The sequence below is a fragment of the Centruroides vittatus genome, unplaced genomic scaffold, assembly GCF_030686945.1.
Source record: "Centruroides vittatus isolate TY-2023 unplaced genomic scaffold, ASM3068694v2 contig_545, whole genome shotgun sequence".
NCBI classification, from domain to species: Eukaryota; Metazoa; Arthropoda; class Arachnida; order Scorpiones; family Buthidae; genus Centruroides; species Centruroides vittatus.
Window position 1 is genome coordinate 24,623 of NW_027122321.1, and position 14,090 is coordinate 38,712.

The 14,090-nt window shown below is 30.2% G+C and overlaps 1 protein-coding gene across 8 annotated transcripts in view; it reads right to left on the reverse strand.

The window, feature by feature from the left end:
- Window positions 1-234: 234 nt before the first annotated feature.
- The window catches only part of LOC136978529 (cAMP-dependent protein kinase catalytic subunit 1), a 191,787-nt gene continuing 177,931 nt past the window's right edge, over window positions 235-14,090 (reverse strand). For all 8 annotated transcript variants that reach the window (XM_067274245.1, XM_067274243.1, XM_067274248.1 and 5 more), the window contains 7 exons: window positions 8,947-9,045; window positions 8,769-8,851; window positions 4,500-4,626; window positions 4,325-4,420; window positions 2,396-2,518; window positions 2,153-2,317; window positions 235-2,062 (listed from right to left, as the gene is read on the reverse strand). In XM_067274245.1, coding sequence (XP_067130346.1) covers window positions 1,937-2,062; window positions 2,153-2,317; window positions 2,396-2,518; window positions 4,325-4,420; window positions 4,500-4,626; window positions 8,769-8,851; window positions 8,947-9,045 — 819 coding nt within the window. In that variant the 3' untranslated portion in view covers window positions 235-1,936. The remainder of the gene's footprint in view (window positions 2,063-2,152; window positions 2,318-2,395; window positions 2,519-4,324; window positions 4,421-4,499; window positions 4,627-8,768; window positions 8,852-8,946; window positions 9,046-14,090) is intronic.

A 14,090-nucleotide genomic window follows, 5' to 3' on the forward strand; every position in this document is an offset into this window, starting at 1 on the left:
TAAATTTTTTATATAGTAATTCATTAGGCACTATTTTGATAGAATGGAAATTCTGCTCAAGAGTAATATAACAATGTAAATTCTGTGTAATATACAGAAAAATCACTTTTATTATGTATGTATATATAAATATATATCTTGTGTTGCTTTCTCAATCTGAGTGACTAAATTTAGTGAAACATTATTAATGATCTGATTTAAATCCTAAAACATAAACATGAAACATACTACAGAAAGGATGTAACAAGTTTTAATACAACTGAAACACAATGAAACGTGGCATTGTGACATACAGAACTACCACACTGTTTTCATAAAGGAAATGTGATTGAGACAGGTATCGATACACATTTCAGTTCCTTGACCATGTGCTACATTGCCTTGTCATTGTCATGTAACAAGAAATGCAATTCTCGCTTCTTCATCTAGTTGGCTGAAAGTTTTAAATATGGTTTGGTCTTTCAGTCCGTATTGAGTTTTGTCCAGCCAATAAACAAGAAAAATTTGAATTTCGGTTTAATTTCACATTTATAAAGAGGAATTTTCATAATGGAAGCATCAGCCTATCAAAGCACGAGACAACCAATCACATATATTGGAGTACCATGATGACCAATAATAATTTAATAGTGATCACAGGCTACCTTAATTAACACAGCTGCCCAATACCAGAGGGTTATTAAAGTCAGAGAAAATAAAGCAATGCATTTTGACGACAAAAGCAACGATAGAAAAATTTATTCTATTCATTTTCATGATCAAATCTTGAAACACCTTAAAAATCTGGACTACAAGAATGGTGTAAAACTATTTACAATGGACTGACTGAACGAGTAAAACTATACCACTAGGATCCAGATATAGTTCGGACCACTGAAAAAACAGACAAATTTTTTTTTTAGTATTTTATTTTTGTAATTTTTTTTTAATTTTTGGGACTAGTTCCAAGAAAGTAAATAGCACAATCTGGGTTCAGATTTCTGAGGCCACATAATTGTTATTTGTGATACATTTTTTTCCTCATGAGATGAAAATTGAAGAATATCGGAAAGTATATATATTGCACATGGCATCCTTCAAAACTTGGCATAAAAATGCATTTGGTTAGCATTTCCTTTATTTTTAAATGCTGTTTTTTTATTTTTTAATTCAAATTCTATACATGACTCACAATACTGACAAAGCTGTCATACTCCCAATGAAACTTGATGACATTCTCATGCATGATTGAGAATGGGGTAGAGAAATGACAATTTCTGCATATGCTAGGGAGCAGTCAAAAATATATCAGACATCAGGCAAGAAATACTGGCTCCCTTTGATACGTACATCTAGACCACACACACATATTACGCAGAAATTAAAAACGTTTTGTTTTTTTCGTCCGAAGCCTGATGATTCATTGTCTGATGTCGTTGTAGAAGAAGGCTGGAGCCCTATTTAGCTTATGAAACAATTTTCACTGGGATACAAAAGACTGCAGGACTATTGGCTAGACTTTTGGACAGAGATCTCCCCATTATGGACACAATATTTCTTGGTTCAAAAAAGTTCTGTTGAACATTTAAGGGAGGGGGGAAAAAATACATGTATAAGAGATGAATAATTCTAAAAACAATAACAATGACTAAAGAAAAACAGCATCACTAACAAAAATATAGCAACTAAAACAACTGGTTATCAGTCCAATATTTTTCCAAACTGTACAACTGCTGGCTTCACAAGTAATTTACAATAGTACTTCACAAGTGAAACATCTAAAATTAAGGTCCAATCGGAACCCCTAACAGGGGTACAACTTCTATCTGTCTGGAAGGTATATAATCAACGTTCCCTTTTCCCATCTACGATATAGACAGGATATGTTGGGATGTCAGAACCCAACAAATGGGAGACAAATCCCAATTATATAGGTGACCAAAGTTGAAGACATGTGCTAAAATTCAGCAAATTCTTTAGCACATTTTTCTGTTGATGATATGTGTAAAGCTTCTTCCTCATAATCATCAAAATTACTTGTATCCCCAGGACCCTTACATTTTGGAATGAATGGGGCTTCAACCTGAAAATTAAATTTTATAGAATATGTAAAAATGGAATTTATACATGTCTTTTAAAAGAATTTTTAAAATGTACATATTTATTAACAGACCTTCTTTTGGAAGATGGCAATCCAATCGGTGGAAGCATACCACTTATGATTTTTTATATCGCTTACACCATTTTTTAAATTACCGTAACGCTTAGTTAAATCAACTTGCAAGAGATTCCTCAGTAAGTCTTTGAGGTCAGAGGTAAAATGAGAAGGGAATCGTACCTGAAAAGAATTATTAACAGCCACATCAACATCAATTCAAAATAACAATCACAAATTTTGCTTTGACTCTTTACTTACCTTTCCAGATACTATTTTCTCATAGATGTGAATAGGTTGTTCTGCATAGAAAGGAGGATAACCAGCAGCCATTTCATATACTAAAACACCTAAAGCCCACCAATCTACAGCTTTGTTGTAACCCTGAAAAATTGTTAAGACTTTTACTAATTGAAATTTTATTACATCAATAGAAGAGATGATAAATTATATTTTATTATTTATCTCTAGGTAAATTATAATTTGTTGCCTGCTTTATTGAATTATATTAAATTGTAATTTTTCATACTTCATTTGCTAATGGTTAGGTGTTCAACTGATGATTCTAATATTCCAAGTATTCACTAAAGGAGTACTTAGGACACAAAAGAACAAAATGAATTCTGATTTTTGAAGATTATTTTTCATGGTCACATGCTATTGGATAAAACTGATTATTCAACTTTTCTATTTTGTTGAGCATCAAACACAAGACCGTGTTATTTATTAAACACTTGGCACTTTTCCACTTCTATTAGTATCAACTAATAGAAGTTGGAAAAGTGCCAAGTGTTTAATAAATAACACGGTCTTGTGTTTGATGCTCAACATATAAGAAAACACGGTTTCAAGAATACCTAAATTTTCTATTTTGGTATGTAATAATGTATACAAAATATCTGTGGACATTTCTGTCAAGGTTCTTTAGTGTACTATATGTCCTAATAAATTTTGACTCAATATACCAGGGGTGGGCAAGCAAGAGTTCAGTGGGAACCAAAATGTGGGTTTTGCAAAATGCATGGAAGCCGCAGTTCTGTACTGTCCTGGTGGATAGTATGGTAAGGCGCGCGATTTTAGTATATAATATAAATATACAGTCAAACCTGTTTTTATGCGCTCTTTTTAATGTGCGATTTTTATTTGTGCGATTTTTTTAATGCGAATTTTTAATTTGTGCGGTATAGTTGGCGACTAGTCTCGTGCGATTCGTCATGTCTCACGTTGACTTATTATAGTAAATAAACTTATTATAGCATAAATGCACTTATTATAGTAATATTATTGCATGAATATGCGAAAAATGAAATAATTTACTTTTAAGTCAACAAAACACCACCTGGACAAAAATATGTAAAACAGACGATAGACCAGACGATGCAGTCAAGTGCTGACATCTGTTGCCAATAAATTCTATTTCGTACGGTTTTGAGTTATTTTCTATGTGAGACTTTTTTATGCGGTCCCTGTTGACCGCATAAAAAATATTTTTTAAATTGTGTTGCGAAAACTATTATTTACAGCCATTCGTGAAGTTTCGTGAGATTTTTTTTTAATGCGTTTTTTTTAATGCGGTCCCTATCCCCCGCATAAAAACAGGTTTGACTGTAATATAAAACAAATATTGAATTTTTTTAATAAACATATTTCACAAAATTATAAAATAAAATTGTAAAAATAATAATAATAAACAGAAATTAACACTTTCAGCAAGAGCCCGCATTTGCCCATGTCTGCAATATATTATTTAGTATGCTGGTTTATTATTGGACAATTCCAAATTATGGCTATGTTTTAGAGGGTGACAGATTACTGGACATTATTCATTGAGTGATGGATTAAACTTCTGTATTAGTAATCATAGTTATAAAAAAAAGATAACTTTCTAATATTCCAAATTTAAAAACTCCATTTTTAACTCTAAATTTGAAAAGAAGTGAGACCTGAATTCCCAAAAGGCACAGACCAGCATAGCATTTTATATAAAATATAAACTATAAGAAATATAAAACTTATATAAAATATAAGAAATAAAACAAATAAACACAAACTTCAAGTAAAATTTTCCAAAAAAAATCTTATTGCAATTTTGTCTTAATAGCATTTAAAGAATAACATTTTACTGCTCTTAGAGTAGAAATCTGCCAGAGCATGACAGCTAAAATTGTTTTATCATCAATTAAATTTTACCTTGCTGAGAATAATTTCAGGAGCAAGATATTCTGGAGTTCCACATAATGTCCAAGTTCTTCCTTTTACTCTTTTTGCAAAACCAAAATCTGTTACCTAATTTTTAATTAAAAAATTAAGACATGACTTATGAAATATTTAATTTTCTTTAATTTTTTATTAAAAAAACATTTACCTTTATGTAACCCTGCTGATCTATAAGGAGATTTTCTGGTTTCAGATCTCTATAAATAAGATCTAGTGAGTGTAAGTACTCAAATGCCAAAACTATTTGGGCAGCATAAAACCTTGAATGAGGTTCACTGAAAAAAAAAGTAAGTACTAAATAAAAATTCTAAAATTTAAAGTTTTTAACAACAAATTATAAAGATAATTTTATGGAGTATATAATTAACATTGTTTTTAGTGTTTTTAATCTTATTATTATTCAGAAATCCTCATAAAAATTCATTATCTAGTTTATATCTTTTTCTCTTAAATGTTTTTATATGCAAAATTTGTTTAAAAGATTCTTTCATAAATTATATTAAATCCATAAATCTTGGCACCATTGTGTTAATAAACAGTTTTGAAGGACTTTTCTTAAAATAACCATTCTATTTTTTCAATACATTTCACAGCATATTTTAACTCCTCCTTGGGCATGCATAATGCAAATTAAAAATATATAAGTTATCTGTAATGAAATTTTTTTTATATGTTTGAATATGATTATGTCTTAGATAGTAGAAAAGGTGTAAAAATCAAACAGTATAAAACAATTGTAGGTTAAAAAAAAATTGAATATAGTATTACCCCGAACTTATGCGATAGGTGGGACTGAGTGATAACCATGTAAGTCAGGGTATAATTTCGCATATAAATACATACAAATTATTTTTAATTGGGGCCAGAGACTAAAGAAAACAATAATTTAGAAAAAAATGTTTAATAAAATCTTAGATAATACATATGTATAACAAATTATATTATTAAAATCGTAAACCAAAGTTATTTTGATGTAGAAGGCTTCATAAAATCTAACAAATTCATCTGACGGCTGAAAGATTGTTTTTTTTTTTTTTTTTCTCCCGCAGAATTTCCTCGTAGCATGCTAATAATTTTTTTATTTCTCGTTTTGTAGAAGAAATGTGCTCTCCGTTGGAGTCTATATTTTCTAAAATTTATAACCCGTTTTCATTTTTGTACTGAAATCTTTACATTCCAAAGATAAAGTTAACATTATTAAAGTTTTTCTTTTCTTGTTTGATGCAAAAGAATCAATTCTACTTTGTTTGGTTGACATAGTCTCTCAAGTCTCCATAGATATAACAAAGACAGAAATAAATAACACAAAATAAATTGTAGCTATGCGTCGATTCCGCGCATCATGTCCGAACATGTAAGCTGAACAATAGTGTGGGGGAGTGAGTAATCAAGAGTTGCGTGGCGCTGAAACAAAAGACGAATCGACGAAATTTAAAAATCGCGTAACTCTGGGTTCGCATAAGTCGGGGTAGCACTGTATAGAAGAAATTGAATTTTTATTCATATTTTTTGTAAATGCAAAAAACTAACTTTATCAAGTTTCAACTCATTACAAATCATTTAAACTTCTACTTATTGACATCAGATTTGTTAAATTTCACAGGATTGTTTATTTTCTCCCACAAATGCTTTATTACCCTGAAGTTGAAGATAATACAAAGTAATAGACACTGCCAAATCCCCCTACTGTGAAGGACAACAAACTGTTAATTGTTTTATTACTTTGTTAGTCATTTCACCCACTACTGACAGAAAAGGGAGTTTTTGAAAACAAATTGTTCTCTTGCACTGGGGAATGTTTTCTTTTAGATTTAACAACTAGTATTACCAGTAATGAATTCTATAATTTTATCAATAATTTTTAAATTATTAAAAATAAAATTACCAAATAAATGTTTGGGTCATCATTACTAAATGGTATTGATATGTAATGAACACACTTTTAATTTTGCAACAATTAAAATTTATTAAATAACTTATCATACTCTGATCACAAGAAAGCAGGGCGATAACACCAAAGCAAGAAAATTGTGTTGTTAAAAATAGCTGAAATGAATTGGGATTGGTCCAGTCATTGAAACCAAGAGAAAAAGATAGAATGTGTAGCACTGGTAAAGTTTAAATAATCTACATTGTTTTTTTATTGAATCATGATTGTTATGTGCAACAATCGAGAGTGCAGTGCTCTCACACTGCAAGAGAATTTACTGCAGGTAGTAGTAAGTTATTGTTTTTTGTAAAATTTCTCTGAGAAAAAGTCAAATTTGAAAATTACTGTAGGAATCAGTTGAGGAATACTACAAAGCACACAGTTCAACTGTTGTTTATTTTTGAGAAATTCAATTAAAAAAAAAAAGCCATGTATCTACTGGATACATACCCCCCAGAATGTGGGTGGTAGGACATTAAGTTATGGTATGTATTTATTAACCTCTAGCCTAATAACTTTTCCTGTCATCCCCACATGATACCATACTGCACATTAAAGGTAATGATGAATAGAAACTTATAAAATAATTAGTTGCTGGTAATTAAGCCATTTTCTTTGGCAAGATATATTATATAATTTGTGTAATACAATATCTTCAATGTTTTACATGTTAAGAAAGATAATAGCAGCTATTTTTAACACTATGTTTAATCTTTTACAAAAATACCACCTTACTAACAATTTACTGTTAGTAATCTACTTTAAATAATACTACTAGGATAATAATACTACTTTCAACTACTAGAAAGTAAGTTTAAACTTCTCTCAACTGTTTTATGTTATGATGAGTTTTTATTATAAGTTGTCATTTAAGAAAAAATATTTTATGATATAATAAAATAAATGTTGTCTACAGCAGTTGTCACAGCCATGTGCCTTAACCTTGAATTATGATTCTCAATATGTTTGTGTTGCTAAATGTATTATCAGGGCTGTTTTTATAAAAAAAATTACTGCCAGTATGCATAAATAGTGACTGAACATAGCATGAGAAGTTTTGATATAGCATTGTTTCTACTGAGTTCTATGTACTGGCTATCTTCTGGTACAGCATACTTGTGTATTCTGCCTAAAAATAGCACTGCATATAATTCAAGACACTAATGGTCCAGTGTGATAATTTGAAACAGGTCCACTGTCTTAAGTTGAACAGAACTTTCTGTGAGAATGCATTTTATCCAAAATTTAATTAAGTATGACAATAAATAAAAATAACAACTGATTATAGTATTTCATTTGGTGGAAATGCTTATTTTTCCTGACTTACCAGAATTTGAAGACCCTGTTATAGCCATATCATACAATAAGAAAAAGTTGATTTACCTTTCAGTTTTCACAGTGCTAAAATGAATTCAGAGAGACGAAGTTAAAGATTGGAGTTTATTATAATTGCAAAATTGACATTTTATTTGAAAAGATCCATAACATTTTTAACTCTGCAGTAAGAAAAATTGTAAAGAACAATTTTTCAAATATTAAGACTGTTACAATGATAGTAAATAGTTAGAACTTGGTTGCTTGCTGTTCTCCTAATTACATGTATTTCCTTTGGAATTAGCACAAGGTTGCTGTTGAGAACAAATCAATCATACAGGAAAACTTTGTGTCAATAAACCTACATTTTCCACTCAAAGTTTTCCTGTATGATTTGTTCTGAACAGCAACCTTGTGCTAATTCCGAAGGAAATGCATATTAAATAGTTTTTATCATCCAACCTTAAGCAATTGTATTGTAGAAAAATACACAAAAATTTAAATTTCCTTTCCTTTCCGACTTATGGAGGATAATGTTTTAGAATTTGGAAGTTGCTTATATTAATAATGAAATAAAATTAAAGTTAAAAAGGTAAAAGACAAACCAACTTTGCAGAGAGAAACACTAATTACTTTGGTATATCCCCTAAATGCATTTTGCCAGTAAACTCTGCCTCTTCAGTAGGGTTATTTCATACACAGCTCAAATTCTGACAATTATCGATCAAGGATTTCCATTTTAAGTTACTATTTTATATACCTGACAGAAGTTTTTCAGCATGCTACTGTTAACATGCCCGTATTTAAATTAACAATATTGTTTTGCATAATTATAGCAAAGTGTTCTTTGAATTTTCTTAGGTTTTGAGTTTTTATCATATTACAACCATTGGAAAATAGTCAAATAATATTAAATATCAAACATAACAGAAACAACATAATAGACTTAAGAAATTGTCCTAAAAAGCCATAATGTATTTAAAATGTTCAGGATAATTTGTAGATCATTTATCTGTAGAGTCACTAGGAGTCAATAATCATTGAGTGGAATATAATCATCAAGAAATAACTGTTACATGCATTTTCATTTAAAAATATGTTAAACATTTATATTTCATTTTTTCTAGTCTTTTGGAAACAAGCAGAGAAACTAAATCAGAATGAAATTTTTACCTAAATCTGCCACTCTTCCTCAGATGTGAGAACATTTCTCCTCCTGGTACATATTCTAAAACCATATATAGGTTAGAATTATCCTATAACGAAAAAGGATAAAAACATTATAAATAAAAGCATTTGTTTATTTTTCATTAGAACTTAATATTGAAAATGTTGATTTATATATTATTACCTTAAAATGAAATTGTAATTTCACAAGAAAAGGAAAGTTAACAGCTTGTAAAATTTTCTTTTCATTCAAAGTATGTTCTACTTGTTTTAACTTAACTACCTGGAAAAAAATTATAAAACACTTTAAATTGCTGTTTTATTTACAAAATTTTAATTTTAAAAAATTCCATAGTGATTGTGAATGATAAATTTTTTTTAAATGATCAAAGTACTACACTTTTGAATATTTTAAAAGTACCAATACCAGCCACCATGCCAAATTTTGTTACTTAATCTTACCCCATCCTGAGATATTAAGAAAATTAAATGCCAACGCACACACATGCACCAAATTTTTTGCTTTTTTTTTTTGACTTAATTTTGAATTCAGGAGGTCTCAAAACAGATTTGCAAAAAACTTGGGAGGGTCAAATTTGACACGATTCCATTACTTTCCCTTGTCATGTATATGTAACAACCAGGAAAGTAAAACTGAACTGTCTTGAACAAGCATAAAAATCCACACTTACAAAATGTAGCAAGTTTTTGCAACACTAATTCAGATAGTGTGATGCAGTAAGTGGTAGTCATTGCACATATATTCACTCTAACAGTTATAGTTCATAGTGTCTGTTGGATTTCTGACAAAGTGAAAATGAAAAATCTTGGAGAGTTGAGAGAAAACCAAACCTGAATGTTGCATCATGAAAGAATGGTGGCTCATGCATTTCTTTTCATTCACAAGTATCTAGTAAAGAACAACACATCTGTTGTGCTCCTCATCTTACTCTCTGAACATAGGAACCAGAATAAAGTTTAGTGGAGCCAAGTTTAAAACAACCTTGAAAGGATATCTTCTCTGTGGTTTGAAAATGACATAGCAAAATGCACTATGAAACCTGCATACCTTTCTATAAAACACATTCCAAATCATGGAAGAATAGTGATTGGGAGTAGTTTCACCAGTAGAAGAGAGAGCCTAATAAACTTCAAGTCTTCTTTTGAATATTTTGGTATTGAGAGTTAATAAAAAATAAAAAATAAGAAAATCTTACAGAAATCAGCTTTTTTAATCAACAAATCAAAATTTAGACAAAAATCAACGTATTTTACGATATACATCTAGCTAATCTAATCACTCTAACTAATCAGACTTAGAGTCAGACTAACCAGAGTTAAAATCACTCAGTCTTCATGTTAAAGTTATTCTTTTTCAAGCATCAGTGAGATCTCTGTTACATAGAGGTTTTTCAATTTATGTAAGTTTAAAAACTATGCAAATAAACATTGAAAATTAACAAAAATCTCTCTTAACATTGACTAAATAGACGACTTTCATGTAACAACCTAATAAGTAGGTAGTAAAGTAAGTTTCTTAGCAAAAAGTATTTAAAAATAATATTAATCAGTCACATTTTTCTTAAATATAGAGAAAACTAATCTAATAGGAACATTCTAATTTGAATTGCAAAAATATGATCTGAGAAATAACAACGCATTCAGTGTCTTATCACCAAGTCTGCTTCTCAATTTGTTGCACATACATGCAGCTGCTGAGAAAGCGCATTCAGGTTTGAAGGATGTTGGGGGAATCGTTAGTAAATACTTATAAGCCCGCTCTAGGTTATAGCTCAGATTAGAATTTGAAAACTCTTACAGGTTCATTTCTTTCTTAACAATTTTGGAAAAGTTATTTTCATTTAATGCTTCAGGAGACATCATTTTCATGCTGTTATCTATTTCCAGCTGAAGCTTTTCTTTGAGCGTCAAATCACTTTTTCTGTATTTGTAGGCTGGACTTGCATTTTTCCTCTTCATTTTTTTACCATTTAATCTCTCAATTAATGAAACAATCTTGTTTTTTTATCAGGACCTTGCTTGGACTAGATGATGAAATAAAGTGTACATTTTCTTCAGCCAAATTGTCACTATGAGGATTTTGTAGGTAGCATAAAATGCCACTCGACTCATTCCTTCGGTGATCTTTCATGCACTTTTATAAATGTATCTTGAATTTAGAAGCCAAATCAGAGCTATTGTCATTTAACTGCTTAAAAAGAAACTTAAGGGCAGCATCAGCTGTGCATAAATTCACATCAATGCAACAGAGTGCTTCTACGGTTAATTTTACTGGAGCCAAGACTTTAATGATTTCATCGATGAGTTCGAAATTGGACTCTTCCAATTGCACTGGATTATTCATATCTATAAGTGCCTTTCTGATGCTAACTTTCAAAAAAGCAAAACGCTCAAGCCTATTGTAGAGGCTGTTCCATCTGGCTCGAGCATACTTAGAGGCTTTTTCATCCAACTTTTTTAAAATGATGTCAATCCCGAAAATCTCGGAATCAGGAAAACTTAATCCTGAAAATTTTGGGACTAAAAAGTGGTCGGGATCCCGGGATCAAATCCTCTATCCCAATCATAACCAGTGTTTCTATAATCTTAAGATGCCTGATGTTTTCTTTGTGTACAATCATTAGTATAGACAAAAATAAAAGCAAACAAATATACAGTTTATTTTGCTATAAATGTCAGGTTCTCCTCTGACATTTTTTAACCAAACTACATGGTGTGGCTAGAAAATAATGAGATTGTGATCACCTGCACAAAACGGTCTTATGTGGACTGAAGTGAGTGGGTGGGTAAATGACCTTGAACAAGTTAGAACAAGCACAGTGAGTCTCAACTTACAGAAATCAAATAGCAGTAGTGCCTGCTGCGAGTGGATGTGTGTTACTGTGCGTCAGAAAAACCGCCAGCTTGAAAGAGGAGCAGCGTAGCAACCGGAAATTTTTGGTGAAATTGGAAAAACTGTCACTGAATCTTTGCGCCTGCTACATGAGGCATACGGTGATGCATGTTTGAGTGAATTCGAATAGCACAGAAGATTTTCTGAGGACCAAGAGGATATGAAAGACAATGAACATTCTGGATGGCCCAGCACATCAAAAACTGAGGAAAACATATGAAAAGTGAAACAAATTGTGAACCAATACTACTACAAAGAAGCTCTGGAATCTTTGTGGGAAACGGTCAGAAGAAAGCAACATGTGGCAAACTTGTGGCAAAATGGTTTCATCTCCATCAGGACAACACACCAGCCCATTCTGCTCTATCAGTGAAGCAGTTTTTGACCAAGAAGGGAGCCTACTACTTGAACACCCACCGTACTCATCTGACCTAGCTCCGTGTGACTTTTACCTTTTCCGTAAAGTCAAGTCTGTTCTGAAGAGACCCATTTTGATTCGGTTTCTGCTGTCAAGAAAAAAAGACAAGCTTCTGCATAGCCTTACAGATGATGACCTGCAGCTCTGTTATGATCAGTGGAAGTTGCAAATGCAGCACTATGTGGAAGCAGAAGGATCATACATTGAAGGCGAACACAACTAAAGTAAGTATACTATTCAAGATTTAAAGTTCCAGCTTCAGTCTCGTTATTTTCTATCTACACCTTGTATATGAAAAAAGTTGTATAAAGTCTACAATTGTAGGAAAAGGAAAACAAGAATATGATTACTAACAATTGTATTAACAAACTACATTTTGAAAAGAAACCTAAAAAACCAGTTCATCTTCTAATGCCCAAATATTTTCAAGCAAGTCAAGATTGTCAGGCACCACCTTAACTCAACCTTCATTTTCAATTAAACTCCAAAAGCATTTAATATTCTATGCATTTTCAAAGTCTTTTGATTTATTTTTCTTAAAAATATTCTGAACTATTTTGCAGGCAAATTCTACATAAAATATCCTGAAGAGGGGTGCTCTTTTAATCAATGTATTTCTTTTTCTCTTAACATTTTTTTCTTACCTGATTATTCATTTCCATGTGTCTGATACTAATTACCTTCAAATCTATATCTTTTCAACTGTCCTGATATTTTTCCTATCCTGTATTCCTTCCAATAAGCTTGCATCCCCTCCAATTAATTTCTCAATTGGTGTCCAAAAAACAGCTTGTTAATATAGGTTTCAAGTTTCATGTGGAAATTGATTGAAAACAGAATAAAAACTAACAACTGCTTTTTTTTTTCTTTATATTGATATTTTACAGCAGAAATCTTTTTTAACTAATCAAAATTTGAGCTAGAAGATTCACTTAATGCATAACTTCTTAACACTTTAAAATGAAATATTTCAAGCTTTACTGGCTCATTGCTAGAGGCATAAATTCTTATCACTTGCATTATTTAATAGCATATTTTATCATTAAAAAGAATAAATTATATGCTATGCAATTAAATTTTTATTTATAGATATCATATAAGCTAACTTTTCCAAAACCTGTTCTTTATGAAATAGTTCATGTAATACAAATTCATATTACATAATTAAATTAATGGTGAAAGTTTTTTACAAAGTTATTTAATTATTCTTATATAAGTAAGGTAGCATATTTGATTCTGACATTCAATGCAATTGAAAACATTCTAAAAATGTCTTTAAAACATTGATAGATAAAATAAAACAAATGATTATTTTAATGATTTATTTTATATTAGTAGCTTAAAATAAACTCTGAAGTAAAGCAAATTTGCCAAGAGTTTAAGGTGAAAAATTGAAGAATTGGCAGAATACATTCTGGAGACTGTTCATATTTGGAAAAAAAAATTACTTTTGGCACTATACTTGCTTTCCTGTATTTAAGAAGAAAAATTAACTGCTGTTAGAGAAGCCATTTATTCTGCAGCAACTTTTAAAAAACACATTGAGATATTGTTTCAATTTTATGATTTAAAGATGATAAACTAATCAATCATGTTTATTATCATCTTAATGTATATCAACAAAATTAAAAATTTTAATTTAATCATTACACTTTGGTTTATATATATAAGATAAAGTATCTTAAAATATGCCTAACATTTTCTTCAACTGTTCACTCAATTTTTATGTAAATTTATTTTCTATTTTATTAAATAAAATTTTGTACGTCTTCAGTTCATAATAATAATGGATAAACATAGATTTATAATCAATTCTTATTTGAAATAACTTATTTAAAACAAATTAATTTTAAAGAATGAGCTATGTTTTTATATCATGAATAATAATGAACATATTCAGGGCCTTCAAAAGTATTAGACACTAATCATAGTTTAAAAACAACAAAGATGTATATTTGTTTTTAAGATTTCTAATTCATTTAATATATTTTAAAAA